At 39.1% G+C, this 27,975-nt stretch overlaps 2 protein-coding genes across 4 annotated transcripts; both read left to right on the top strand.

Moving 5' to 3' along the window:
* The first annotated feature begins 352 nt into the window (after positions 1–352).
* Positions 353–27,975, top strand: LOC117292111 (putative methyltransferase DDB_G0268948). 3 transcript variants are annotated; one of them, XM_033774034.1, is made up of 7 exons: positions 353–681; positions 17,745–17,946; positions 19,983–20,146; positions 22,485–22,707; positions 24,816–24,913; positions 26,450–26,584; positions 27,855–27,975. In XM_033774034.1, the coding sequence occupies exons 2-7, from the start codon at positions 17,821–17,823 to the stop codon at positions 27,952–27,954; spliced, it is 846 nt and encodes a 281-aa protein (XP_033629925.1). In that variant the 5' UTR covers positions 353–681; positions 17,745–17,820; the 3' UTR covers positions 27,955–27,975. The 3 variants fall into 3 exon arrangements, with proteins under 3 accessions (XP_033629925.1, XP_033629923.1, XP_033629926.1); XM_033774032.1 differs by having other exon boundaries at positions 17,739–17,946; XM_033774035.1 differs by lacking the exon at positions 26,450–26,584 and having other exon boundaries at positions 17,739–17,946.
* On the top strand, positions 2,062–14,185 carry LOC117292419. The gene is made up of 11 exons (XM_033774450.1): positions 2,062–2,214; positions 3,674–3,844; positions 4,592–4,716; positions 7,743–7,834; positions 8,503–8,687; positions 8,988–9,141; positions 9,279–9,356; positions 10,906–11,067; positions 12,374–12,505; positions 12,781–12,837; positions 13,860–14,185. Exons 1-11 carry the CDS (start codon positions 2,062–2,064, stop codon positions 14,018–14,020), a joined length of 1,470 nt encoding a protein of 489 aa, XP_033630341.1. The 3' UTR covers positions 14,021–14,185.

The raw sequence follows: 27,975 nt of genomic DNA, 5'->3' as shown, positions 1-27,975 counted from the left end.
TTCATAATGTGTATATTATACACGCACTGTGACTATGATGTGGGGTTTGTTCTTTTCGGTGTTATACATAGGCCTGTGTTACACCCCTAGGATTCTGCCTTTTGATTGGTTTATAGTGCATCACACTATGTCTTATTTGTACTGCTACTACTTGTGTACTCGCGCGAACCCAAAGCGCTTTATGCACAAACCAAAAGGTACGGATTGCATTGCAGTGTATATTTTATGTAGCGGCCTAAACCGTTGTGTACATAAATACTGTTGTGTTTTGTTGCATTTGGCACGCCATGGTGCATCAACCAGAAACAGTCGTGTTGTTCTGCTGACCTTTGACCGCGTTTTTCACATGTTTTGACTGGGACTTTTGCCTTCACTATTCAGCGTTTTTGCAGCTTTATATTGCGACAGTTTTCTATCTTCATTTCATACTCTTGACATTATCTTCGTTCTGCCGTCGTTTTTTGTTTATCTTTTGTGAACTTCGTGGAGACCCTTTACCCAGGAGGGACATCGCATTTTCTGTGTGTGGAGTGTGTGGTTGGTTCTGGTGCACGGGGGATCTCCACATCACTTGGCGGGTGAAATACACGTGTCGGGCGTCAAGGTTGTCATCACCGTAAAAATTCGCCATCCCAAGTGGAAGTAGGCACCGCCTATGCCAGTGACATCCTCAGTTCAGTGGTGAGTAAACACCTAATTTTATGATGCATTGTGAGGTAACTGTAGACATTTTAGTTTCCTCGAAGAAGAGTGTAGAGGTTTAGCCTATCCCCAATTTAGGGCTTTTTACTCTCGGTGTTTAGCATACATGTATGTAGGGTACCTTTTTCTAGTACTAGTACTAGTGTAGTAGTAGACCCGTCCAGTAACTGTGGCGCTGTACTCCTATTTTCAAAATTTTGACATTCTGGGTCGTACTAGCGAGAATGTTAACATTTCGAAAAAAGGAGCAGACTGCTCCAGTTACTGGGTTTACCGTTTTCCAGCCTTAATTAAACGCAATATTCCAAATGCGGCCTTAGAATTAGATGATGAGAGGTTTTGTAGTGTACAGAATTTAAAAGCTGTTGATACTTACTACTTTTAAAAATAATCTTTTCACGACCAAAGGCATCACCGTTTATTTAGAGTGCACCTTTCGTACATTGTGTTCTCTGCTAGTTTAGTTGCGATAACGTAACCCTCCTCCCGACGGCCCCGGGAGGAGGGTTACGTCATAGCAACTAGTTCTCTGCTTAAAATCGTTGGATATAAACACACATAAAGGTCTTTCTCTGTGTCCGTTGTGCCCAAGGTTGTCTGGCCCATAATGGCAGTTTTGTTGCGCAATGAACCAACCACCATAAATCAAACACTGCTATGCAAAAGAAAGAGCTGCCATCAGGGGCATTCATTTTGGGTGCGTTCGTTTAGCTTCCCTGGGTCGACCCTGGTGTGTGGTGTTTTTTTTTTCCCAGGACGAACGTGGGTTATTATCTGCACACATTCGTCCTGGGGGAAAAAAACGCCACACACCGGGGTCGACCCGGGAAAGCTAAACGAACACACCCTTTATTTACTATCCCTTGGGAATGCGGGTCATGGTGTAACCTTTGACATGCAAATTATACAGATACTATCTGTATAATTTGCATGTCAAAGGTTAGACAATTTGCATGTCAAAGGTTACACCATGACCCGCACTCCCAAGGGATCACGCTACAGGTACGCTTAGGTCACACGCACGTTGTTATGCACAGAGAACAGCTATGGTCAAATGATCTGCCTTCTTTTTGAGAGTGTGACGTCGTATGCAATAGGTCTATATACCCAAAGCAACAGCAGAGTCTGGGTACCTTGAGTTGAGGTACCAATAGTGTTTGAGGTGTAAGCTGTAGACCTAATTGACAGCTTTTAGTTTTGTTTTATTCAATGAATGATTGAATTCTACAATTGTGGGGGTCAACTTGTTATTCATTGATTTTGATAAATGCTTCATAATGATTTTTTTAAATTATGATTTTTCAATAATTTGCCCCTTTACTTACAACGTGTATGTTTCCCTTACAATCATAAGTACAGATGCCAAAACGCAAGATTCATAAAGACTTTAAATTGCTTACGGTTAAAAAGTTGATACAAGGCAAGGGCAAAAGTTACCGTACCGTGGAAGTGCCACTGGCAGATGCTTTTCATCCAAGACAAAACCGAAAAGCCTCCACAAAAAGCCCACAGGTGAGATGTTGCTTATTTAGGAATTTTAAAATAATATGTGTTAACAGTTAATTTTATTTTTTTTAAATAATAAAATTGATTTAAGTGCAAAATCAAAAAAAATCTGAGAGATCAGCAAATTGACTGAGTGTGTTTTTAGACTTCTTTCTTTTAAAGGCAATGGACACTATTGGTAAATACTTAAAATAATTATCGGCATAAAACCTCACTTGGTAACGAGTAATGGGGAGAGGTTGATAGTATTAAACATTGTGAGTAACGGCTCCCTCTGAAAGTGACATAGTTTTCAATAAAGAAGTAACTTTCCACGAGCTTGATTTCGAGACCTCAAGTTAAGAATTTGAGGTCTCGAAATCAAGCACTGAAAGCACACAACTTCGTGTGACAAGGGTGTTTTTTCTTTCATAGTTATCGCAACTCCGATGACCAATCAAGCTCCAATTTTCACAGATTTGTTATTTATTGCATATGTTGAGATACACTGGATTTTGACTGGAATTACCAATAGTGTCCATTGTCTTTAATAATAAAATAATAATGTTAAAGTCTTGCATAGCACGTGTCTACTAACAACTCAAGGCCCTTTGTAGGCCTACATGTATACTATACGTTTTTACAGAAGATACATGTAAGTAAATATAGTTATGAGTTCTGCGACCCAGTTATGTAGCAGCTAAGGGTTTTAAAGGTGCTATGGCCCATTCAGCAGCCACAGCCAGGAACACCAGGGTGTACCTTTGTTAAGCCTTATACGACACACTGGACCAACAGCTTTACGATCCATCCCATCCGAATAAAAGTTAAGTGACTTGCTTTAAAAAGGACACAAGTGTCAGGACTGGAACTTGGAACAGAAACACCAGAGTTTGAGTTTGGTGACCTAACCCCTTGGCCACATCATGCAAAGCCTTAAGCCTTTCTACTTAGCTTGCCGCTACATCATGAAGTTCTTGGGCAAATCTAGATATCTCGTACAAATTGTAACCCCATTTAACCTTTAATTCCTGCCAAAACAGGAAGTTGAAGTTTCATATTTCTTGGTTCTAAAATGCAAATGATTACAGTACTTCCTACAAAGACGTGTCCGCGTGTTATGTTTTTCTTTGCATCAGCTCTGCTAATTTGGACACATTTACCGAACACCTTGTTTTTCTTTCAACAGAAACTTCTGTCTAGTTATTTATTTGACACTCATAAATATGGGCTGTTACTAATTCTGAGGATTCAATGTCTCCTATTAAATATCTGTGAAATTGAAGACAAGCGAAGCACACGCTAAAACGCTGTCTTCGTACGGAATTATGGGAGCACCTGAAACCTGATGTTGAGGGCGCTTGATTTACAAAAGAATTAGTTAAACGTGGTAAGCAATTGGACCCAAAAAAATAAGGGGGCATGTTTTTAGACCTGTTGCATAATTAGGCTATTATAAAACATTCTTCTGTGTTTTTTCTTCAAGGAAAATGGAAATCTGCTCGAACGTCTTGATGGTGATTTTAGGCGAGTGAGAAAAGTCAACTCAGGAACCAGCCAATCCGATCCCAAATACAATAATTACATGCTCATTCCAAAAGAAGAGTTTGATGACTTTGCTCATGACTATGATGATTGTGTCTCTTCTGATGCTCCTGTAAGTTATTTATAATAATAATAACATATTTTATCTGATACTTCGCTTGTAAAACTCTACATTGTTACTTACAGAGGAAACTAAGCTGAAAATGTATTTAAAGGCACTGGACACTCTTGATAATTACTCAAAATAAATGTTAGCATAAAAACGTACTAATACTTGGTTGGAGAGCTGTTGATAGTAAAAACCATTCATTAGAAACGGCTCCCTCTGAAGAAACATAGTTTTTGAGAAAGAAATAATTTCCCATTAAAAATTTTGAATTGGATTTCGAGACCTCAGAATTAGATTTTGAGGTCACAAAATCAAGCATCTGAAGGCACACCATCGCGTGACAAAGGTGTTTTTCTTCCATTATTATCTCCCAACTTCGACGACCAATATTGAGTTCAAATTTTCATCGTTTTGTTATTTTAGGCATTTATGTTGAGATACACCAAGTGAGAAGACTGGTCTTTGACAATAACCAAAGGTGTCCAGCGTCTTTAAAAGGTTAAAATGTTTTCTCAAAATACTTTTATGGTTTTATTGGGACAAATTCTAAAAAATCAAATATTTGTAGTGTACTGACCCAATTTTCGGGTATACTTTTTACTTCATCCGGCTCCTTGTTTTCTGAGCTGTAGCAATACCAACCGCTTCCTTTGTGTAATCATTCAAAAAGAAACTTGGCCCCAGGAGAAGTTTTTTATAAATTTGCGTATATGTCATGAATTTCCTTTTTTTTTTAATGTTATTTTTTAGGATTCTAGCGATTTCGAAACTGGAGATGCTCAAAGGGCCCAAAATAAAGCTTGTCAACTTGACACCACAGGGGTATTTGGAGCTGAATGTATGGCCGGCTTTCTGAACATGAAACATGGAGAACGGTAAGATTCAACAAACTAATGATAGCATTAAGTTCTGTCCATTCACTGAGGGTTGGTTCGATTCCAGACTTAGGCCCTAATTTCTGCATTGGTTCACTCCTACACATTTACCACAAGGGTGCATGTTTAATTCACCCGTCATTCCTAGCTGCTAGGGACACGTTGCCTTTTATTGGGCAAGTTGGGATGTGAAAATTGTGTTAGACTGTTTGATATTAAACGCATGGTTAGAAAGATGTTTTAAAAGTAGAATATAATGATCCACACAAATATGCTTTGAAATTGCACAGTTTCCTATGCATCTTGAACTAACTCTGCACGCCAATTTTTGGATTAAAAGTTTCATTTATTTTAAGAAGTCTTTTTGATAAAAAAATCCCTTGTTTCTGGTTTCCATTTACTCAGGCATGAGAATCTTCCGGTTTAAACCGGAATTCCGGTTTTTTTCCTTTCAAAATTGTGGTCTCCGAGTTCGATGTGAATTTGCTATAAAATTTGGGGGGTAGGTTTTTGGGGGTATACATTTGGATTTCTCTAATCCCTCTTCTCTAGTCAGACAATGTCAGTTTACCTTTGTAATTGTTATTATCGCGGATCCACACGTACGGCGTTCATGAAAAAAACGGCACCTAAAAACTAAACAATAAATTGCCGTCCAGCAACTGGCCCAGTTTACGGCTTGTGGTCTTCCTAGCATCGCGCATGCATGCAGCAGCAGCGACAGATGTATAAACTTGCCTCATTCCTTGCTTCGTTTATAGTGGTATGGTTCAATAATGTTTGCGTGTAATGCGCTTGCTGCTGCAGCAAAGATAACACGTGTGGAGACTTTTGAAAGTCTTCTGAAAAAACAATGCACGTGTTTGCGCCATGTGTACTGTGTACTGTGTACTGTGTACGTGCAGGTTTGTACACGAACCAATGAGCGGAGCGGCGCGGCACGAATCTGAGATCGCCGGCAGGCCATGGAAAACTGGTACCTGTTACTGCCTCACAACCAGCGAAAGATATATTGGGAACCAGCGAACACACTGTACGTCCGGACGACGTGCTTTCTTCATTGGTTCTATTTCTATGTTGGGGTCTAATCTCAACCTCGTTCCAGTTATACCCTATGCTGAATAACAACCTCTTTCTCAAAAACACATCGCTCTCGCCAGATATATAGAATAATATTATTTTAAAATGTGCGTCGCCGACGGATCGTTAAAATCACAAACATTTAATTTCAAAAGAATTTCTTTTACACAACCGAATTTCAAATCAAGAACCTGTGAAAATGGTTGTTGGTGAGAAAAAAAGCATTTTCAAGGGCAGAAATAAGGGATAAAATTTAAATATTATTACTATTATTTTTTTGTTTTCCTTTCTTTTTCCGGAATTGTTACAAAATCGCAGGCGAACCCAAAATTGTTTGAATTGTTTGAGCTTTACATTCCTTATTTTCCCTTAAACCTATTATTAAAATAAAAAAAAGGAAAAATCACACAAAAGTAGCTCACTTCTACCTGGAAAAATAGGTGTCAGAAATGCATCAGAGATCACCACAGAGCTTCTAAAATACCCAGAGCTCCCAGGGCCCTTAAGCGGGCCCTGGACCCCGGCCGTAGGGGACTTCGCGCTGCGCGCTCGTGTTGTGTGTTTCGCACACAAAAATGATGGAATATTGACATTTCCGATCAACTGAATTTTTTTCCTGTTTTTTTATCATCGCCCATTCTCATGCCTGTTTACTGCAAGTGTACGTGCGAGAAAAATTCACTGTCATACGCAACACATGTACACTTTTATTGAATGATGCATTGTTTTTTGTAATGCTGTCAACTCAACACTTGAGGTATAAGGGACACGTCTATAGAAATTTAATTTAACTTGAACAACTCTTGTTGCTTGATATTTCCATTCCATTTTTAAATAAGGGAATAAAGGGTAGCAAAGAGTTCTTTAACATTCGTTTAAAGCCGGCACGGCCGGTGGCAACGACCCTGCAAGTCACTACTCTTTTATTCCCATTCAGAAGTGCCCTTTTGTTAAAATGTAAACAAATACAGTTTTAGACACTTTAACAATTGAAAATTTGAGGTTTGAAATTTTTATTCTCCAAAACTTTGTGAAGAATCTGTTCGAGGCGCGTGGCTTGTGCTTAGATTACGCGCTGATAGCTATGATTTGCGCATTCCGCATGATAATCTTGCGCACCCGACACGCGGAAGCCAGCTCAGTGTGCATAAACAGAGCTCCAGTGTGCATTAACAAAAGGTTTATGCACACCCACGTGACGCGCTCTCCACCAATAGGAGTAGAGAAACTGTCTAGGGTATTTATGAATAAGTAATTTGTGTGGGCCCTGTGTTTTTGTGTGTGGAGCCCAGTTCCTGTCTCCGGCAATGGATTAAGGAGAGTCATGGAAACCATTTAGATAGGACGGAGTCTTGCCTGTGACTTTGATTTTGCCTCAGTTGGGATTGATTTGGTTTGTCCTAATTTTTTTCCTATTTTTTTTTTCATCCCATTTCCAAGTAAACCTGTTTTTATGATTTGCAGTAGTTCTCTAGTTTTGTTTTTTTCATTGGCGCATACAAACCCTATTTGAAGGTTGTTGTAACTAAGAGATTTCCCAAAAGTATTTCTTTGTGGGGATCACCACTTCATTATGTGGATTGTAAAGTGAGCCATATAAAACCATTTTATAACACAGTAACACTGAAAATTCTTCAACGACAGGAAATCAATCTGTGGTTAAATTTCAATTTCCATTTACTTTATTATCCTTGATGGGAAATTCATTCGCGGTTTCAACTTGACGTTTTGATCAGTATGCTCTGATCGTCTTCTTGAAAAAAGCAGAAAGACGATCAGAGCATACTGATTGAATCATCAAGTTGAAACCAAGAGTTCTTTTCAGAACCACCCCAACCCCAACTCATTTATAGATAGTCATTAATTGGTGTGACCGCCAACATTTTCATATCGTAATTCCATCATGCAAAGTTTCAAATCCTATTAATGTTGTTGTTACTAATCAGTCAGCAGGGTGCATCAAGAAGAACTCCAAACACTACCAAGAGGAAAACAAGTGCATATCACTGTTTTATGCAACAGTATTTGTCTTCTGAAGGTAAACAGAATGAAATTGTAGTAATAATAATAATAACATCAATATAAACCACAAGGAAAACTGACTGTCAGTTTCCCTTATGGTTTATATTGATATCTGAAACAAAAAGTCGCATCCCCTTAAGGTGACCCCCCTGGCTGCCGCTTCCCAGGTTGTATCGTAATTTGGGTGTGATCCTTGGCTACACGGCAGTTAACGTTGGTATGGCTTCGGACTGGCATCCCCAAACAAAGAAATTTAAACATTACATACTGAAATCTTAACAATGTGTTATCCAAAGCATCATACTCTTCAGCTTACATGTAGGTTATGTGGTGCATATATATAGACAACTATAAAGCCCCATACTCTTAAGCTTGGGTTAGGTGGTGTCTATAATAATGCTACATGTAGACAACTATAAAGCCCCATACTCTTAAGCTTGGGTTAGGTGGTGTCTATAAATGCTACATGTAGACAACTATAAAGCCCCATACTCGTGCTACATGTAGACCAATTTGTTTCCTAAGTCGTTTTAACTAGGCACTCTTTTGATCCTTTTTTTTTTTCTTTTTCAACTTTTTTGTTTTTGGTTTCTTTTTCTCTCCAGCGCCTCGGATTAGTGTTCTAGATAGATGCTTTATAAATGCATTATTATTGTTATTATTAATAATAATATTATTATTTAGGCGGTTGTGACAAAAAGAAGAGATTTAAACAAGCTGCAGAAGAATGGAAGAAGTTATCAGAAGAGAACAAGGCTCAATACATGGAAATGGCCAGCAAGATGGGGACAAAACCTCCTCAAGTGTTGGGATCTACAGCCACCTTCCAGGGATATGTGAAGAAAATGGCTGGTTGTGTGGAAACAATGGTAATAAACATTGTAGATTAATAACAATAACTAGACATTAGGTTTTTGTGAACAAACACAAAGCTGTTCCGTGTTCTTTTACTTGGATTATGTGCTAAAATGACCAAGGAGTCTATAACTGAAAAAAGTTGGGAAAATGTTGTATAGTGTCTTGAGTTAAACACTGGGAGAAGGTTGGTTCGAGCATCTGATTTGAGGATTAGCACGCACTGGAAGATTAATACAATTAACCTCTTACTTGGGTTATTCTCTTGCTGTTTTGATTAAAACTATTTCTTAAAATGTTTGCCTTTTATGTAGTGTTCACAAGTAGATGAGCAATCCCTTGACTGGCTGCTGGTATGCAGTCACCCAAGATTGGGACTCCAAGGCACATTTGGGAGTAAATTAGGGAAGGGTGTTGGAGAAGAGTTGAATGTTGGCGAAAGGATGATTGCAGCCGCAATAAATAAAGGTTTGTTTTCCATTTATTATAAAACAGTTGAAGTTTTTAGTTGAACAGAATTGATTTTTCGACTGTTATAAATAAGGTATGCTACAGTTTTTGTTATTGGCTTATTATAAGATTATTTGTACTTTTTCTTGGGGCAGATAAACACGCTTCAGTAAGGCAAGCCAGTCGTGAAGAGCTACGCATTAGTGTGATGGAGCTGTTCAATGAAAAATACAGTAAGTATAAGTGGTACATATTTTGGGGGAGAATTTTTTCATTTCTTGTTGTTTTCTAAGGAACTTCGTAGACACATGAATCATAATACGAGTTGCACACTAAATGCATAATGTAACTAAGGTTAAGGAACCTCACACAAAGACAGTGGAAACTTTTTTGAATTGTCAAAGGCAAATATTCTCACCTGATGTATCTCATAGGCATAAAATAACAAACCTGTGACAACTTTGACTCAATTGGTGGTCAAAAGAAGTATTCTCTTTCCCAGATGCAAATTTAACATAGATCTATTAAATCTTTTCGGTAGCCGCTGCTAAAACATAGAATTCGAACTGCCTCTAGCTACGGGCCAATCTTGGTGGTCTAGTGGGTATAACACTGCTCTAGAATTGCAAGGATCCTCGGTTCGAATCTCACTGGAGTAATATGCCTGTAATTAATTTGTTCCACAGAACTCGGGGAGTATATAGTGCACACACATCAGTGTTTATGGGTCAAACCAAAATGAATATCGATCTTGATAAGGGTCAGGAAGTGGGGAAATGCAAGAAGTAAAGTTTGTTGGTTTTCTGGCTAAATAAACAAAATTTTAAAAAAGAACAGTTTACTGGTGAACCAGTGACAAGACGCCTTTGAACCTAACCAATGTCACGAAAATACATTTTTCGTGCTAAAATATTTTTTGAAAATTGTTTTTGTGACTTGTTTTACTCATTTCTCAAAAACTACAGCTCCTCAGCACGTAATATTTTAAGTGAAGCTTTCTGCCATCATATCTTCAAACTGTGTAAGTTTGATGTAAATCTGTGGACATTGTGTTTTGTGTCTTACAAAAAGTAACCAAACCCTTTAACGTTAGTGGACACTATTGGTAATTACTCAAAATTATTATTATCATAAAACCTTTCTTGATTATGAGTAATGGAGAGAGGTTGATAGTATAAAACATCTTGAGAAACGGCTCCCTCTGAAGTGATGTAGTTTTTGAGAAAGAAGTAATTTTCCTCGAATTTGATTTCGAGACCTCAGATTTAGAATTTGAGGTCTTGAAATCAACCATATAAATGCACACAACTTCGTGTGACAAGGCTGTTTTTTTCTTTCATTATTAGTTCGCAACCAATCGAGCTCAAATTTTCACAGGTTTGCCATTTTATGCATACGTTGAGATCCACCAGGTGAGAAGACTTGTCTTTGACATTTACCAATAGTGTCCACTGTCTTTAAAAGTTGCATTTAACAAAATTAAGTAAAGCCTGCTTTACAATTAGAAAAACTGTTGAGAATTGTTGGCAAGTTCAAAGGCGGAGGAGTACATAGGATAACTAATTATTTTTCCTTTTTAGGTCTTTATTTCGATTGAATAATTTCTATACTTTTAAAAGAAAACCAGTTTTATATCTTCTGAATACAAGTTTCATTTTTATTGAATAATTTCTGAACTTCTTACAGAAAAAACAGTAGCAAGATTTCTACTACTGGATGTGTCAATAACATTGGAGCCCTTGTCTCTGTTAATTGTTAATATCATTCTTGATACATTTACAGAGGCAGTCACTGGGAAAAAGCAGCTGTCTTACAAGGCTGTCCAGGAGGGCAGAGTGATATGTGATGGTTTACCACCACAAATCCCTCTGAAGAAGCCGACAGCTTATAGTAAAAAGGCCCTCCAAAACATCCTTATGAACAAGGACTGTATATCATTCAGAGGTACACACATTCTTTGGTTTAGTACTTTTGAAAGTTGTCACACAAACGCGATTGGAATAGACCGTACTGAATATGACGTCACGTCACTGTTCAAAATCTGCCCTACAACATGACATCGGTGCGGGTGTACGTACCTGTGTGCGTGCATGTGCCATAGAAATCAAACCGGGAATGCTGCGGCTGCGTACTTCATTGATGTACGCGTGTGGATGCACATACGGTTTGCCCTACGAGATGATGACTTTCATAGCAACAAACAGCGTCCCTTTTTCAAAGAGGCCGAAAGGCAAAGTTGGATATGGGAACGCAGGCGCCCTATACTTGTTTGTATTCCACGAGCGTGAGTTTGATCACAAATTTATCTACCAGCCTCATTATAAGTCAATGATTTTAGGTTTGCTTTTGATTTGGCATGCGCAAAGTTTAGGACGTAAATTTTGCACTGACCGTATGAGAGCGGGACACATTGACACTCACAATACGCAGAGCGCAATATAAAACTGGGAGTAGGTTATCGCCTGATTTCACACTCCAGGAGATATAAGATAGTGACTGTAGGATTTTTCATGTAGAGCAAAATTTGAACGAATTAATCAGGGAATCAATGTGTGGTGAAGAGGTAGTCCACTAGTGGTTTAATCCCAACGAGGCCTGGTTCTTGATGAAACGAAGTCGAGGTAAATTATCAAGAGGAATAGCGAAACTGTCTGAGGTATTTATGAATATATATAAAAAGGGCTTGTGAAATTTGTGGGGTTTTTTTTCTTTCTTTTCTTCCAAAAGTCGGAACTCTCTTCAAAGTAGTTGTTTGGCACTGAGTTGTGATGTTCTTCTAAACGTAAACATGATTGTTCAGATGAACTATTCTCGCTACATGAATGATGAATTTGTAAACATCACTATGGGGGACGAGTGTAAATACTTAAACACTATCAGATGTGTTTTCTACAATGTACTTGCATACATTGTAATAATGCGGTAATAATGTTGGAAGCGTTTTGAGATGCACTTCGGGTGTGAAGAGTGCATACAAAAACTGGTTATCATATCGACATTACAGCACAGACGGAGGTGTTGAAATAACCAAATATTTTGAGAAAATTTAAAAGTGGAAAGAATTTACTAGAATTGACTAATCCTTTAGGAACATTTTAATAGGTTTGGTTGATGATACTCATCTCGAATATTTTTTTATAATTATTTTTTTTTATTACTAAGATTGCATGCCGAGAAGAAAATATAATGACATATTGAATTAATTTAATTGGGTTTGATCCACTAATGTTTCTTTCTTGGTCTATGTTAGTGTCCCCACAGCCTTCTTCAGACAACGCTTCTACTTCAACTTGCCAGGCAGCAGGTGGAGTTAACACTGAGATCCACCCTGAGCCTGCTACTTCTGGTATTTTGCTGTCTGAAGTAAACACACTCGAGCAAGGTTTGTCATTTCATTTTGTATGTGGATCCTTCTGTAGATAAATTTTGTATCACACCTGTCGTAAGATTCACCAAAATACAGCGTGTCTGTGACCCACACACAATGATAGTTCAACCAATTCAGTTGCTGTATTTCACCGTATACAACTGACATCTAGGTTTACTTGTAGAATTTGGCACAATTGTTTTGTTTTTTAGTGGCAATAATGAAAACATTAAACAACAATTTTGGTTAAAATATTAAATGAGGATGTCCCTTTTATGTGTCTGTCACAGAAGTAGAAATACCAGAAGACTTGGCTACCCTTCAAAGTATGATGGAGCCAAATAAAGGTATGTACTTAACCCATGTTATCAACAGAGACAATGGTAGCTGTATAGACCTTTATCATGGTGCAGCCATCTTTAATTTCTCCCTTTGGTATCAATGCATCCCAACAGAGGCTGGAAGAACAAAATAACCTAGTTCCTATCCGCAAAAAATAATTCCCTAGTGAGGTGCTGTAGTATTTTAGCATGTAAAAACATATTGACCAGTGTTGGTATATATCCTGACTGGTTACATATAATATGTTTTTACATGCTAGACTGAGACAAAAGTTATTTTTGTGACATTGTTTTACTCATTTCTCAAAAACTACAGCACCTCAGTAGGTAGTATTTGAAGGGAAGCTTTCTACTATCATTATCTTCAAGCGGTGTAAGTTTAATGTAAATCTGTGGACATTGTTTTTTTTTGTTAGAAAAAGATATGTAGACCCTTTTAAGTAATCAGGGCGTCAAAACAAAATAAAAAAGGAATTGATGAAACCGCTTTTCCTTATTCAAAATCTGCATGTTTTAGTTTTACCAAACAGATTCCCCATTGGTAAGGGGTTCACAGTAGAACGGATTTGCACAAGTCTCATCACACTCTCATAATGGGCCAACAACCAAAATAAAGTTGCTCTACAAACAATTTATAACATTATGCGACTTAAAGGGTCTGTGTCACTTTTGTAGGACAAAAAACACAATGTCCACAGATTTACACTAAACTTACACAGTTTGAAGATAATGGTAGTAGAAAGCTTCCCTGAAAATATTACGTGCTGAGGTGCTGTAGTTTCTTGGAAATGAGTAAAACAATGTCATGAAAATAATTTTCGTCTCATGAGACGAAAATTATTTTAATCATTTACAAACGTATTTTCATGACATTGTTTTACTCATTTCTCAAAAACTACAGAACCTCAGTAAGTAATATTTGAAGGGAAGCTTTCCAGAATCATTATATTCAAACCATGTAAGTGTAATGTAAATCTATGGACATTTTGAAAAAGTACCCAAATCCTTTAACTCTCCATTCTTTTCAGACACAGATTCAGATTTGTACATAGTGGAACGCATCACGGACAAGAAAAATGAAGGAGGAAAATTGTACTACTTAGTTAAGTGGCAGGACTATAAAATACAAACCTGGGAGCCTGCCTCGAATATTCCCCCCGCAATGCGTGCTGCGTACCAAAATAAGTAGTGAAAGGTAGCGACAACATTTGTTTTTAGTCAACACAATGCTTTTAGTCAACATAAACCACCCCAACTCATCATTATCATTACATGGTATTACCACAAAACTTTACTGTGGGGGCATTCGATTAGCTTCCCTGGGTCGACCCTGATCTACCCTGGTACATTCGAATAGCTTTGACATCATTCCAGGGGCTCACCCCGGTCAGCGCCAAGTGCCCTGCTTGTGGAGCAGGTCACTTGGGGCTGGCCCGAGGTGCATGACGTCACCACGAGAAGGCGAGTGATAATTCAATTAGCTCTTGCCAGGGGCTCTCCCAAATGAGCACACCACGTGGTCGACACAGGGAAGCTAATCAAACGCACCCTATACATTGTATATATAAGGGAATCAATGTGTGGTGAAGAGGTGTTCAACTAGTGGTTTAATCCCAATGAGGCTTGGTTCTTGATAATTTTACCGAGACTAAGTCAAGGTAAATTATCAAGAACCAGGCCTCGGCGGGTTTAAACCACTAGTTGAAAACCGATTCAACACACTTTGGTTCCCATTCATAAATACCTTTTCGGTCAAAAACATCATCACTTTTTGGTCAAAAAGTGAAATAAATGCAAACATTATAATTGTTAAATGATTTCTTTCATCTCGGTAAAATTATCGAGAACCAGGCCTCGTTGGGTTTAAACCACTAGTTGAAAACCACTAGTTGAAAACCTCTTCATTACACATTAATTTCCTTATTTAAGACCGAGGTGTGTTACAAAACAGATGTTGACTGGCATTATTCGGTAACTAGGGCATGTCTATTCCCCCCGCCCCAAGTAGTTGGACAGACCTGAATTACTTTAAAAAGATCCCTTACAATATAATTTTTCTTTTAAAGCTAACAATAATCTTTGTCTTAAAGGCAGTGGACATTATTGGTAATTGCTCAAAATAATAATTAGCATAAAACTTTTCTTGGTGACAAGTAATGGGGAGAGGTTGATGGTATAAAATATTGTGAGAAACGGCTCCCTCTGAAGTGCCATAGTTTTCGAGAAAGAAGTAATGTTCCACGAATTTGATTTCAAGACGTTAGATTTAGATGTTGAGGTCTCGAAATCAACCATCTAAACGCACACATCTTTGTGTGACAAGGGTGTTTTTTTCTTTCATTATTATCTCGCAACTTCGATGACCGATTGAGCTCAAAGTTTCACAGGTTTGTTATTTTATGCATATGTTGAGATACACCAACTGTGAAGGCTAGTCTTTGACAATTACCAATAGTGTCCACTGCCTTTAAAGCATTGATTGATTTGATTTTAACTACATCATAGCAGTTAAAATCTTTAACGAGTATGTGTATACAACATTGAATAAGTTTTGACATTATTTACATTATGTAAAAGATACAATGCATGGTGGGAACACTTCCATGGAAACGTTTTTGATTGAAGTGCATTAAAGAAATACTTGAAGAGAATATGTGCTTAGGAATACGGTTTAAACTTGTTTTGTGTTTGTCTGTCATTTATTTCAAGTTTTGAAGTGTTTACACTGGATTTTTCGTAATTATCGACCGAAAAATTAGGCCCCAACCTCCAGGTTCTGAAAAAACTAGAAACACTTCTGCCGTTGACGGCGGGCTTCAAAATGAAAATACTTCAAGTCATGTGTGGGAGTCTGCTATAACTCTGCAACTTACAAATTGGAGCTACCACTATGACGTACATGAGTGATGACGTAACAAGGCTTTTCTCGAAGCACAGGAGAAGGATATTTAAAATGATTGTTTTTTACACAATTGAAATCCGTCTTATCTCGCGTGAACTTAAATGTGTTATTGATTGAAAACATGTGAAATTTATTCTAGCAAAGATCATATCACTTGTCGCCGTCTTCATTCAAGGAGGTCTTTAAAGGCAGTGGACAGTATTTGTAATTACTCAAAATAACTATTATCATAAAACCTTACTTGGTAACGAGTAATGGAGAGCTGTTGATAGTAAAAAAAAAAAAAAGAGAAACGGCTCCCTCTGAAGTAACGTTGTTTTCGAGAAAGAAGTAATTTTCCACGAATTTGATTTCGGGACCTCGGAATAAGATTTTGAGGTCTCAAAATCAAGCATCTGAAAGCACACAACTTCGTGTGACAAGGGTGTTTTTTCTTTCATAATTATCTCGCAACTTCAACAACCAATTTAGCTCAAATTTTCATAGGTTTGTTATTTTATGCTAAATTATGTTGAGATATACACGAAGTGAGAAATCTGGTTTTTGACAATCACAAATAGTACGGTGTCTTTAGCAGAAAAGTGACCAAACAGAAATTAATTAAGACACCATGGAGATGAGTTCACAGTGGAATTATTCTACAGGGAATGAATGATCGATTTGGACATAAACTGGAAAAAAGTATTGTGTCAATGCCCATACGAGAATGCATCTTTCCCATAAAACGTTTTAGAAACGAATCAAAGTTGAATGTTCACAGTGTGCATAATCACTTTGTTATGTGCTTAACCGCTGACCAAATTCGCTTCTGTTTGTAGGCTTTTTGCTATTAAAAATGGTAGCAAAATATGTCCAGATTTATAATAATAAAAACATAAGAAACTGCAAACAAAAATTGCAAAAGGCGTGGTTTCCCCTTGGGATATAGGGACATACAGAGCTGCAAGGGGGCCACGAAGGGTTTTACAGAAGCCAGAAAACCGCTTTTTATTAGATAAACGTCAGTGACGAAAACTTTCTATTTCTTTGTTTTGATTGGTCAGTGGTAACGTTTTGCAGCTACATTTGCGGTCGTCTGCATGATGCAGGCAGTGTGTAAACAATGTACGTAGGATTTGACTGGGAATCTTCGTGTGAATGATGTAGGTATAAGGTGATTATGGTCGGGGATTTACATAGTCATCAAGTTATGTTACAACCGCGCCAAATGTTTAGCAAAACGTGTTCTGACCAAACTTATCCCAACATTTTTGATTTTTTTTCAATTCACCAAAACACCTTCCACGATCGGTTGCGCCTATTCATATATCCCCTCCCCCAGCAAAAAGCACCCCAACATAAAAGTAAAAATCCCCGACACCCTTAAGTTCGCCCGGGCGATAATAATCCGCCCATGCGGAATAGTAATCCGCCCCGGGGCGGAATACTAGCAGTCCGCCCGGCCGGGCGAATAGTGGAGCCTGGATTATTTTTGTCGGTGTCTTAAAAACACTTCCGTAGATTCTAGAAGGTCGCGCTACGAACGGAATTACTGGGTGCGTTCGTTTAGCTTCCCTGGGTCGACCCCGGTCTGCCCCGGTACGTTCGAATAGCTTTCACGGGGCTCACCGGGGTCAGCTCCCAGTGCCCTGCTTGTGGAGTGGAGTGGGTCATGCCGTTACCACGAGGGGCGAGTTAGGTCGTTCGATTAGCTCTTGTCAGGGGCTCACCCGAGTGAGCCACCGCGGGGTCGACCCAGGGGAGCTAATCGAACGCACCCAATGTACTTTATATATAATACCAGGGACGTCATTTTTGCGATCGGTGGTCAGTGGAGGTACGTGTGCACAACAGACCGGGTGTACCTCGTGCACCGTTTACAGACAGACACAACTCATAACCAGTGAGATAATAACATTATAGACATTATCGACCCAATCTATGTTCTAGACAGACCTTTATACCCGTAGGTATCTGACGTGTTCGGATACCGAATTACATTGCTGATTTCACACGTGTTTTACAGCAACAGATAGCGAGCCTTTGTTACCCTCGGCGCTCTTGGGTTCGTACTGAACTACTGAAGGCTTGGAACTAGATCACAGACCATGGCTCTTCCGGCTGAAACCACCCACCAATTTGAAGGCAAGAATCATGCCGATCTGTATCTAGAAGGTCGTCCGGAATGGCCGCAAGAAATCATCCAGAGAGTCATGCAGTACCTGCTGCTGAAGGTAGGTCTATTTCCTTGCTTGATGAACGATCGTTGAAAAAAGAAACCGAATAACGAACTTTTCCGTGTTTTTTTTTTGTTTTACACCTAGCTAGCTCTGGGACGCCAGTCACCACTGACGGAGTCCATAACCACGAACGACCTCGAGCTGCATAAGCACTCAAAAAAGCTATAAGGCTCACAGCAAAAATGTGCTTGCCAGAAAACGGTTACCAGCTCAAATACAATACAGTTATACGAACATGAATCCGATTCTGCATGATAATATAGTTGTGCTCAGCAGTACATTGGTGGGCAATATGTTCTTAGTCACATTCACACGAGATCAGTATAGCAAAGGTCCCGTGATAATAATTTAGCATGGTTGTGAAATTTTACAAAATGTACCTCGTTCCCGTTTGAGAACAATTTGTTCCTATATTTCTAAGTTCTTTTGCAAAATCTTGTCAAACAGTGCTACATTTTGACAACCATGCTAAAATTAAGCAAGGGACCCCAGTTAAATTGCTGTCGTATGAATAGCACTTTAGTCACACCATATATACAAACTCGCCCCAAAACACTGCAATCGGGATAGATGTACACGTACATACCCTTACATGTACTACAATTTTTACACTAACCTTTTGGCAACAGCTCTCATTGGTTGTTAACATTACATTACAACAAAACAACTGGTGACTTTGCACCCGACCAGGTACCCTGACCTCCTTATCTGTAGGTCCCCGGTTTATAGACAACTATATTGATATTGAATATGGCCTTGTTTGGCTCTATCATGGAGGTAGAAATGGCAAAGGACCTAAATTAACTCATGAATTTATGCAGCGTTGTGAGTCATTTAAACCAAAAGCGTATTCTCAGAGAGTATGCCAAATTGAAAAAAATACTGCCAGATTGTAAATTAAGAGACCACAATTCCGGTTGTTGTTTTTTTGTTTTGTTTTTACAGCTAGTGTCTTTTATAAATATTGATTCATATTAAGAGTGATGAGTGAGTAATAGGTATCATTCAAACCGGGGACCTATAACAAAAGAGGACAGTAGGGTCCAAGGTTCGGGAAAGGTCCACAGTTGGAAAACGTGTAGAAAACCAATGGGAGCTGTTGCAAAAAAGGTTAATTTGGAGTATAAACGAAAGAGGGACAATAAGGAGGTCCACGGTTTTGCAGGTGTATATACACTTGTGTGCTTCACAACGGGGTCATGCCAACCACCACTAATTGCATCTACCTATCTTGCACATTTTGTGGTGCAGCTGGAAAGATATTTTTGTCTTCTTTCTTTCAAACATAAGAGTATATGCTTATGAACAATAAAACAATTTTTGGAGTAATTGTTTGTCACGATTTATAAGTTAACAAATAGATAAAGTTGTTTGGGGGGGGGGGGCTGACTCCGCCTACCCTTTTTGTGGCGTCAATTAAGGCAGACGTTGCGTGCAATGCATAGAGTAAGCACACGTGCAAAGTACATGTGCGATTGTGTGGTCCAAACCGTGAGTTTGTATGTTTCGAGAAAAAAAAGCATTTTTCCGGCAATGCCAACCAGGCGTGTTGCTGCTGGATGCAGCAAAACATCTAAAGATGAGGTCAAGTTGCATGCGTTTCCTGCAGATCCTAAGTATGGGCGATTGTGGGCCGCGAAAGTCAGACTCGCAAGAGCAATAGTGGTCCGGTCCGACGTCTTTTTCAGCGCTGTGCAGCGAACACTTCGAGCCGTCGTGCTTCGAATCCGGAATACACCACACATATTTTGACACGAAGAGAAAAGTTGTTCTAAAACATAACGCCATCCCAACAACTTTTCTAGCTTATGTTGAGACACACCAAGTGAGAGTGATAAGACTGGTCTTTGACAATTGCCAATAGTGTCCAGTGTCTTTAAATTTATATGTTTTGAAGAAATGCAACTCCTCTTGTGGCGTTTATGTGCTGGCCATATATGGGGTAATAATGTTGTGTGAAGCACGATATAATAACCAATAATTAATATTATATAACCAGCTACAATATTTCACGTGCTTTAATACTTTAGAAATTGCCACCTCAGACGTTAGCCCTTGACGTAGGATGCGGAAGTGGTCAAAACACGATACCGCTGGCCCCACACTTTGAAAGAGTTGTCGGTGTTGATGTGAGTAAAGCTCAAACTGAAGCAGGCAGACGACGAACAGATAAACCAACAAATGTTGAATTCCAGTAAGTTAAAATGTTTGATATATCCTATTGTACTATTGTATTTCTAGACTTTAAGGCAGTGGACACTATTGTGTATTACTCAAAATAATTATTAGCATAAAACCTTACTTGGTGACAAGTAATAGGAAGAGGTTGATAGTCAAAAACATTGTAAGAAACGGCTCCCTCTGAAGTGACATAGTTTTCGAGAAAGAAGTAATTTTCAACGAGTTTGATTTCGACACCTCAGATTTAGAATTTGAGATCTCGAAATTAACCATAAAAAACACACAACTTCGTGTGACAAGGGTGTTTATTTTTTTCATTATTATCTTCAAATTTTCACAGGTTTGTTATTTTATGCATATTATGTTGAGATACACCAAGTGAGAAGACTGGTCTTTGACAGTTACCAATAGTGTCCAGTGTCTTTAAACATCAGCCAATGAGGCATGTATTACAAGTTGTTTTGGTTTTAAAGTTGGTGGCCCATTTAGTTTGATCGTTATGTCTGTCATGTTGACCATACTGGCGCCGAAATATCAAACTGGATGGAGCTTGTTTATGAGTGATTTTATGAGACAAAGCAACCATAATATACACTTGCGGGGTATACAAGGTAATGAGTTGTATGCCTATATTATTGCTACCAGACCTTGCCAGAAACACCAGGGTAAACCCCTCTCTTTACAATAGTGCAACTTCTTTTACAAGCATTACTCAACACACGGGACCTGGCGCGGCATACGTTTCGACCGAAGGACGAAGCAAGACTCATGGGACTCGAACACACTCCTGATCAGAAAAAAAACATAGTCAGGCGCGGACCAATGGGGCGTGGGCGCATGCCTGCCCCCCCCCCCCTTTGCTTCAGAAAAAGGGGAGAGAGAAAGATTGGTCCGAGGTGATGTGATTTGTCAGCTTGCACTTTCGGTTGGCATTGCAGCGTGTGCAAAATGATTGTACATAATGTAATGTTGTTTTATTCACTATGATTGTATAAATGTAAACGTGTGATTTGACTGCGAATCTCCCTGTGAAATGGATGCGAGGTCAAGGGTGCATCTGGCAGGATCCTGCCAGGCGCTCAAGGCTGGCCTGCCGGCTGGTAGGATCCTGCCAGGTGCTCAAGGCTGGTAGGTATCTGGCGTTATTCACGAGCGTCTCGAAGTGTGACGTCAGATGGTGGATTTCACAAAGAGTTAGGACTAGTCTTTAAAGGCAGTGGACACTATTGGTAATTACTCAAAATAATTATTGGCATATAACCTTACTTGGTAAAGAGTAATGGGGAGAGGTTGATGGTATAACACATTGTAAGAAACGGCTCCCTCGAGACCTCAAGTTCAGAATTTTAGGTCTCGAAATCAAGCATCTGAAAGCACACAACTTCGTGTGACAAGGGTGTTTTTTCTTTCATTATTATCTCGCAACTTCGACGACCGATTGAGCTCAAATTTTCACAGGTTGGTTATATTATGTACATGTTGAGATACACCAAGTGTGAAGACTGGTCTTTGACAATTACCAATAGTGTCCAGTGTCTTTAATCGAGTTGTGACGAACTGCTCGTCCTGACTTAGGACTAGCCTTAAGTTTCTAATGTCTACTATGACTAGTCGTAAGTTCTTTGTGAAATCGATCACATGCTACCCTTAAACGTATTTACAATCTTCTAAATTTAAGGTACTCCCTTGATGTAATTTTTTGTGAGGGAAAATCGTTTTTTCCGCCATACCACTCTTGCAAAGTGCCACATGACGGACAGCTCTTTTTAGAGTGAAATACGGGTATTTTCAACTAGATTTAGAATAAAGTTCGTTCCAATTTCACCCAGGAAGAGTCTCATAAGAGCGAAAGTGACACCACCATTCAAGAGAGTGGAATTTTCACTCTTTTTATACATTATATACATTAAAGGGTCTATGTACTTTTTTTAAATAAATCACAATGTTCACAGATTTACATTAAACTTACACAGTTTGAATATAAGGATTGTAAAAAGCTTCCCTTATTTACTGAGGTGCTGTAGTTTTTGACAAAATTAATGAGTAAAACAATGTCACGAAAATAATTTTCGTCTCAGTTTGAGCCTGTAAAAACGTATTAACCAGTTATGGTATGTTATGATATAAATACATTTTTAAGAGCTAAAATAATTTCGTTTCACTGAGACGAAAACTATTTTGCGACTTGTTTTACTCCTGTCGGCACCACAGTAAGTAATATTTAAAGGGAAGCTTTCTACTGTCGTTACATTCAAACCGTGTTAGTTTAATTTTAAATCTGTGGACATTTTGAAAAATACCTGAAACAATAAAAGAAGGCGCTGTTCTCTGTTGTAATTTTATTATGACAGAGTTGGAAGTGCAGAGGATCTACTGTTTGCTGATGACAACTCTGTGGACCTCGTGACTTGTGCTACCTCATTTCATTGGTTTGACAAAGAGGCATTCTTCAAACAGGCTGATAGGGTTTTGAAGCCGTCTGGTTGCATAGCCATTTATTGGTACAACAAAATACATCCATGTGTCGAAGGTGATGTGGGCAAGAATGAGAAAATCAGGCAGACTGTCATTGAGGTAATCAGTAGGAATTGTCTGCGGTTTTTCCCCCTTTTGTTAAAGGGAAGGTACACGTTTGGGAATTGTCAAAGACCAATCTTCTCACGTGTTTCCCATCATAAGCATAAAATAACAAGCCTGTGAAAATTTGGGCTCAATCGGTTATCGAAGTTGGGAGAAAAAGATGAAAGAAAAAACACCCTTGTCGGACGAATTTATGTGCTTTCAGATATGAATAAAAGACTTCTAGCTAGAAGTCTTTTATTATTTTAGTGAGAAATTGCCTCTTTCTCAAAAACTACGATACTTCAGAGGGAGTTGTTTCCCACAATGTGTGATACTATCAACAGCTCTCCAATGCTCGTTACAAAGTCAGTTGTTAAGTTAATATTTGTTTTGAGTAACTACCAAACGTGTACCTTCCCTTTAAAGGATTTTGGTACTTTTTGTAACACAAAGCACAATTTCCACAGATTTACAATAAACTTACACACTTTAAAGATCATGATAGTAGAAGGCTTCCCTTATAACATTACTTGCTGAGGTGAATATGTTTTTTTTTTTAAGAAATGAGTAACAAATGTTACGAAAATAAGTTTTTGGCCCTATGCTAGAATAATTTTCGTGGCTTGTTTTACTAATTTTCTTAAAGAAAACTACAGCACTTCAGTAAGTAATATTTTAAGGGAAGCTTTCTACCATCATTATCTTTAAACCGTGAAAAGTTAAATGTGAATCTGTTGACGTTGTGTTTCTGCCTTCAAAAAGAACCCAGACCAATTGGAGTTATATCGCCAACCTAACAAGGCCGGACGGCCACTTTAAGGTGAGGGCTACACTTAAACCGGTTTGGGGTTCCGACCCCGATCAACAGTGTCACCAGGGGTACGTATAACCTACTACTGTACCTGAAACAGGGTCAACCTTAACAGTCCATAAGGATAGGCAACTGTATCATCCACTTGGAGCCTGGATGTGAGATCAGACTGCACTACCGTCTCAACTTTTATGAAGCAGATTGTTATAGGTGCCTTGCTCAAGGAAACAATTGCCATGACTGGGGCTCGAACCCCAAAATAATTTGCCGAAAATGACATAAACGTCATGATACTGAAATTCATTAATTAGTCTTGTAAAAGGTAAAACATTTACAGACGTTGTAGGGATAGTTTGGCACATTTGACAGAAAACGTAATTGGTTTGTTAATTGTTATGTTAGTGACGCTACAGAAAACCGCAATATCTGTATATTTATACAGTGTTCTAAAAAGAGATTCAGAGTCCATGCAATACACTGCCTAAAAGGTCAAAGATCATGTCATTCGGGCCGTTTGAGACTATAACTTGAAGGGTATCACCTGTTACTGCACAACAAATGAACCAGTAATTGACTGAAAATTGGGTTTTCTTTTCAGTCTACTAAAAAAAAGGCTTACTATACTGACGCCATTAATATTTTGCACAAAATAGTTTGATGGCCAAGGCTGGAGTTCACAAAGCACTAAGATCCATTTTACATTAGCAGTCAGCCGCGACTCACTTACCGGTACGGTAAAAAATCTAGCGTATTTTTGAGATCCCCTAATAAACACTATTACCTAGCCCTATATAGGACTCTTCCTCTGTGCACTGTAGTACAATACGAAAGTGTAAGGCCGCCAGGGCTATCCCTATGCTGTACTACCAGCTGCATGAGTGTGTGCTGACGTCACAAAGAGCTAATATTGATCCTAACCATGTAGTACAATACGAAAGTGTAAGGCCGCCAGGGCTAACTATTACCATCCTATAAGCTAAAGTACATTTAATTACGATCCTATAAGCTAAAGTAGTACTACTTTAGCTTATAGGATCGTAATTAACTGTACTACCACGGAGTTAGTTCTTATATTGGTCTCAACATTTCGACTAGCTTGCTCTAGTCATCATCAGGAGACTGAAGAGATATAAGTCCCAGTTTTTTTCTATACCATCCGAGTTCTTTTCAGAACTGAGAAGTCTCCCGAGCACCCGAACAATCTACTCCTCGGTAGTAGAATTACGCAAGACAGTTTCTCTAAGAACAAACTCTACCTGGCAAGTAGATACACACATGGTAATTATGACGAACATTTTAATCCTTTTAGATGGACTCTGTGACTTTACGACCGTATACCACCGACTGTGTGAAATCACTTGAAGGCAAAACGGATGAGACGCGCATACCATACGAAGACAATATCAGGTAAACTCTCATTGCTGTACCATTAACAATGCAGATACCAAATGACCCACTGCATATGACGTCACATTCCCAAACAGCGCCCTCACTGGGGATACAGACGAACAATAGTTCTTTGTGCATAGACAAGTACGATTGACATCAGCGTCACCTATTATATCACTGTTAAAACAGTGTTTAGAATTTCAACAAAGCATCCGTTTTATAACCTAAAACATGTTTAGGTTCTTGTGTGTTTGATGCTAAAGAATTAGCAGGTGTCAAAATGGTAAACATGTCAGTTATAATTTTATGAAGTATTTGGGTACAAACTGCTAAAAAGATTTAAAACAAAATGTTTACAAATCCTCACATATTATTGATGTTAATAGATAGTTTGATGATTGTGTGATCCAAGACTAACGAGGAGACTTAGTCATACTTGCATCTGACGTCACACTCTTTCAACAACGCCCTTAGACTATGGCAATTAAATGTACATTGGATGTTAGCTCATCTTTGTCAGTCCGCATTTCACTTAAAACGGTCGATTTACCTACGGACAGTCTACCCGCAGGTCACCACATTTCTTTTCCTTTTATCTGGAACTTATTCATCGTTTTTCGTGCGTGACCCCTGTGTGAATATATAATTACTATATATTTAATTAAGGGCTTCTGAAATTCAGTCTTTTTCGGCCTTGTCTGAAAAGTATTGACAGAAAATATGTAGCAGTCCATTGAAATGAAGAGCTTATCTCGTTTTGTATGAAGAAAATCGGTGGAGTTCGAATTTTAAAAAGAGAAATTTGTAAGTAAAAAATGGCTTCACAAAGAAAGAAACCAAGTCACAAAAACACGGCAAGTTTACCTGTTATGAATGTCGGCAACAGTCCCCAACTAGTATATATGGGTAAATTAATTCATATTCTTCCCGGCAATGTTAAAAGTGAGACCGGATCGTAGCTATAGTCCAGTCAGGATACAGCGATTTCCACCGGTAGTCCAAAACTCCCGGTAAGAAAAAATCAACCATTAAACGGCATGGTTTTTCTGCACGGTGATTGGCTGACGATGACATCATCCATTGATGTAGCAGCTTGCTGCTTTTCGTGGGTATGGTGCCCCGACCGCCAAGCCGGCGTTAGTCAATAACAAAAGTGCCTGTCTACTATGAGCTGAATGAGGGTCAGCTCATGGTAGGCAGACACTTTTGTAGTTAAGTATTGTGCCCAGGGACACAGGTGTCATGACCGGCATTCGAACCTGAGCTTGAGTTCGGTGCTCTTATCCGATCACCCACGACATCCTACTGAAGTCCAAGTGGGAAAAGGCCCGTAACTGTGGGAAACACTTCGCAACACAAGAGACATTATTCTAGGAACGATCACTGTCACCAGAAAAAAATTTGAATGAGATCAGGTTTTCTTCTCTTCTGCATGCGAGATTGCTTGAATTTGATGCTGATTAAATGCCTTTGTATTGCCTTAAGATCATTCTTAGATCTTTATAAAATCCAGCCCTTGATGGTTCATGATTCTTGATCTGTTTTTTGATTCAGAGATGACACTATTGAGTTGTTGGTGGACTCCACAATGGCACTGTATGTGAAGTATGTACGGTCCTGGTCTGAATATCAACATTACACTAGACAGATTCCTGGGGGTCAAGACCTTGCCAAAGACCTACAAGACAAGTGAGTCCCTTTTTAGCTAGACTTGTTGACAAGTCTTTAATGGTCTGCCGCGGTGAGATAGTCGAATTGTGGCGGTGCTCTCGCGAGATCACTGCTCTCGCGCGAACTGCTGGTTGCCAACTTCTACTCCCCTCTAAATGGGACCGTAGTCGTGAGAGCAGTAGCCTCGCGGGGCCAGAAGTCTCGTGAGAATATCGCGGGGATTGATTCGGAATAGAGTCGGAATTAGGCTTTCACCGCGAGAGACATTTAACGACTTGTCCACAAGTCTATTTTTCAGCCGAAGTTACTTTCATCAACGTCATCGTAATGAATCACCGTTTGGTTTGTCATGAACTTTTGATTGTTTCTTTTTTAAATTTTGTGAAATAACTGTTGGCATCTGGACTTTTTTTTACGAACAACTATTTTTGTTTGAAACTTGCGCATATAAAGTGTTATTAATATTACAAATTCGAGTACTCTACATTTGATTTCAAGTCTGAGATCGAAGTTATTTTTCTGCATCAGCTACGCAAAACGCGGCCCTTACTTGCGATCTGGTGGACATTAATTCAAAAGAGGGCGCTGTTTCAGGTAATACCGTATTGGCTATCGTCACACAGGTATACTAAAATCTACAATAACATATCACAAGTCTAGGGGTACCCCTTTCCCCCATATTTCCTTCTTCCGTGACAGAAAGAAGTTCGTGGTGTTTCGCCTCACGACTCATGTTAATTAAAACTTCATGAAACCTAGTCATTGTCGTCCAGAAATGTGTTGCCCGAGATGCAACTTGAGCACAGACTGCCAAATGGATTCTTAACTAAACCATGTCCGATATGTGAATGCCGGTGTGTCCCGCTCCCCCCTGATGTTCACATTCTTTTGCATTTCTGCCTCTTGTACAGGGAAGTAACATCTCCCCCCCCCCCCCCCCCACCTCCCACTTTCAAATCCTCAGCCTCTGAAGCATTCCTGATGAGATTTAAAGAACACAATGATCACATAATTATTATGAGGGTGCAAATCACAATCGAGCACCAAATGTTGTTCAAAATGTGGCAGGAGAGACCCCCCCCCCCCACAAGGGTATCCTGTGTCCCCTCTTTCCTAGAGCGCCCTATTTTGAATCCTTGTCCTCTAGCCAATGTTAATTTACCATGGGAGAGAGGGAGTCTCCGAGAGGCAACTTTATCTATGACACCGCCGACTCAAACCCCTGTTTCAAAGACAAAGGGACGTATTTATTTTGTTGTTCGATCTTCGTTTCTACTTGCTTGTATAGATTGATGGACATCATGGGCTTAGATGGTTCTCCAGAGGGCGCTAACATAAAGCTGAAACTGCCAGTTACTCTTCTTCTTGGAAGAAAACCAAATCCCTGAGTCAACACCAGCATCCAAGTT

This window comes from Asterias rubens, chromosome 7 (genome assembly GCF_902459465.1).
Source record: "Asterias rubens chromosome 7, eAstRub1.3, whole genome shotgun sequence".
NCBI classification, from domain to species: Eukaryota; Metazoa; Echinodermata; class Asteroidea; order Forcipulatida; family Asteriidae; genus Asterias; species Asterias rubens.
Note: the sequence above shows the minus strand (reverse complement) of the source record. Positions and strands in the feature narration are given on the sequence as shown.

Coding starts and splice junctions, on each gene's coding strand:
- LOC117292419 (XM_033774450.1), top strand. CDS start 2,062: ATGCCAAAACGCAAGATTCATAAAGACTTTAAATTGCTTACGGTTAAA. Junction 2,215..3,673: donor CCTCCACAAAAAGCCCACAG/GTGAGATGTTGC, acceptor TTTTTCTTCAAG/GAAAATGGAAATCTGCTCGA. Junction 12,506..12,780: donor AGTAAACACACTCGAGCAAG/GTTTGTCATTTC, acceptor TGTCTGTCACAG/AAGTAGAAATACCAGAAGAC.
- LOC117292111 (XM_033774034.1), top strand. CDS start 17,821: ATGGCTCTTCCGGCTGAAACCACCCACCAATTTGAAGGCAAGAATCAT. Junction 17,947..19,982: donor TGCAGTACCTGCTGCTGAAG/GTAGGTCTATTT, acceptor TTAATACTTTAG/AAATTGCCACCTCAGACGTT. Junction 20,147..22,484: donor CCAACAAATGTTGAATTCCA/GTAAGTTAAAAT, acceptor TTATTATGACAG/AGTTGGAAGTGCAGAGGATC.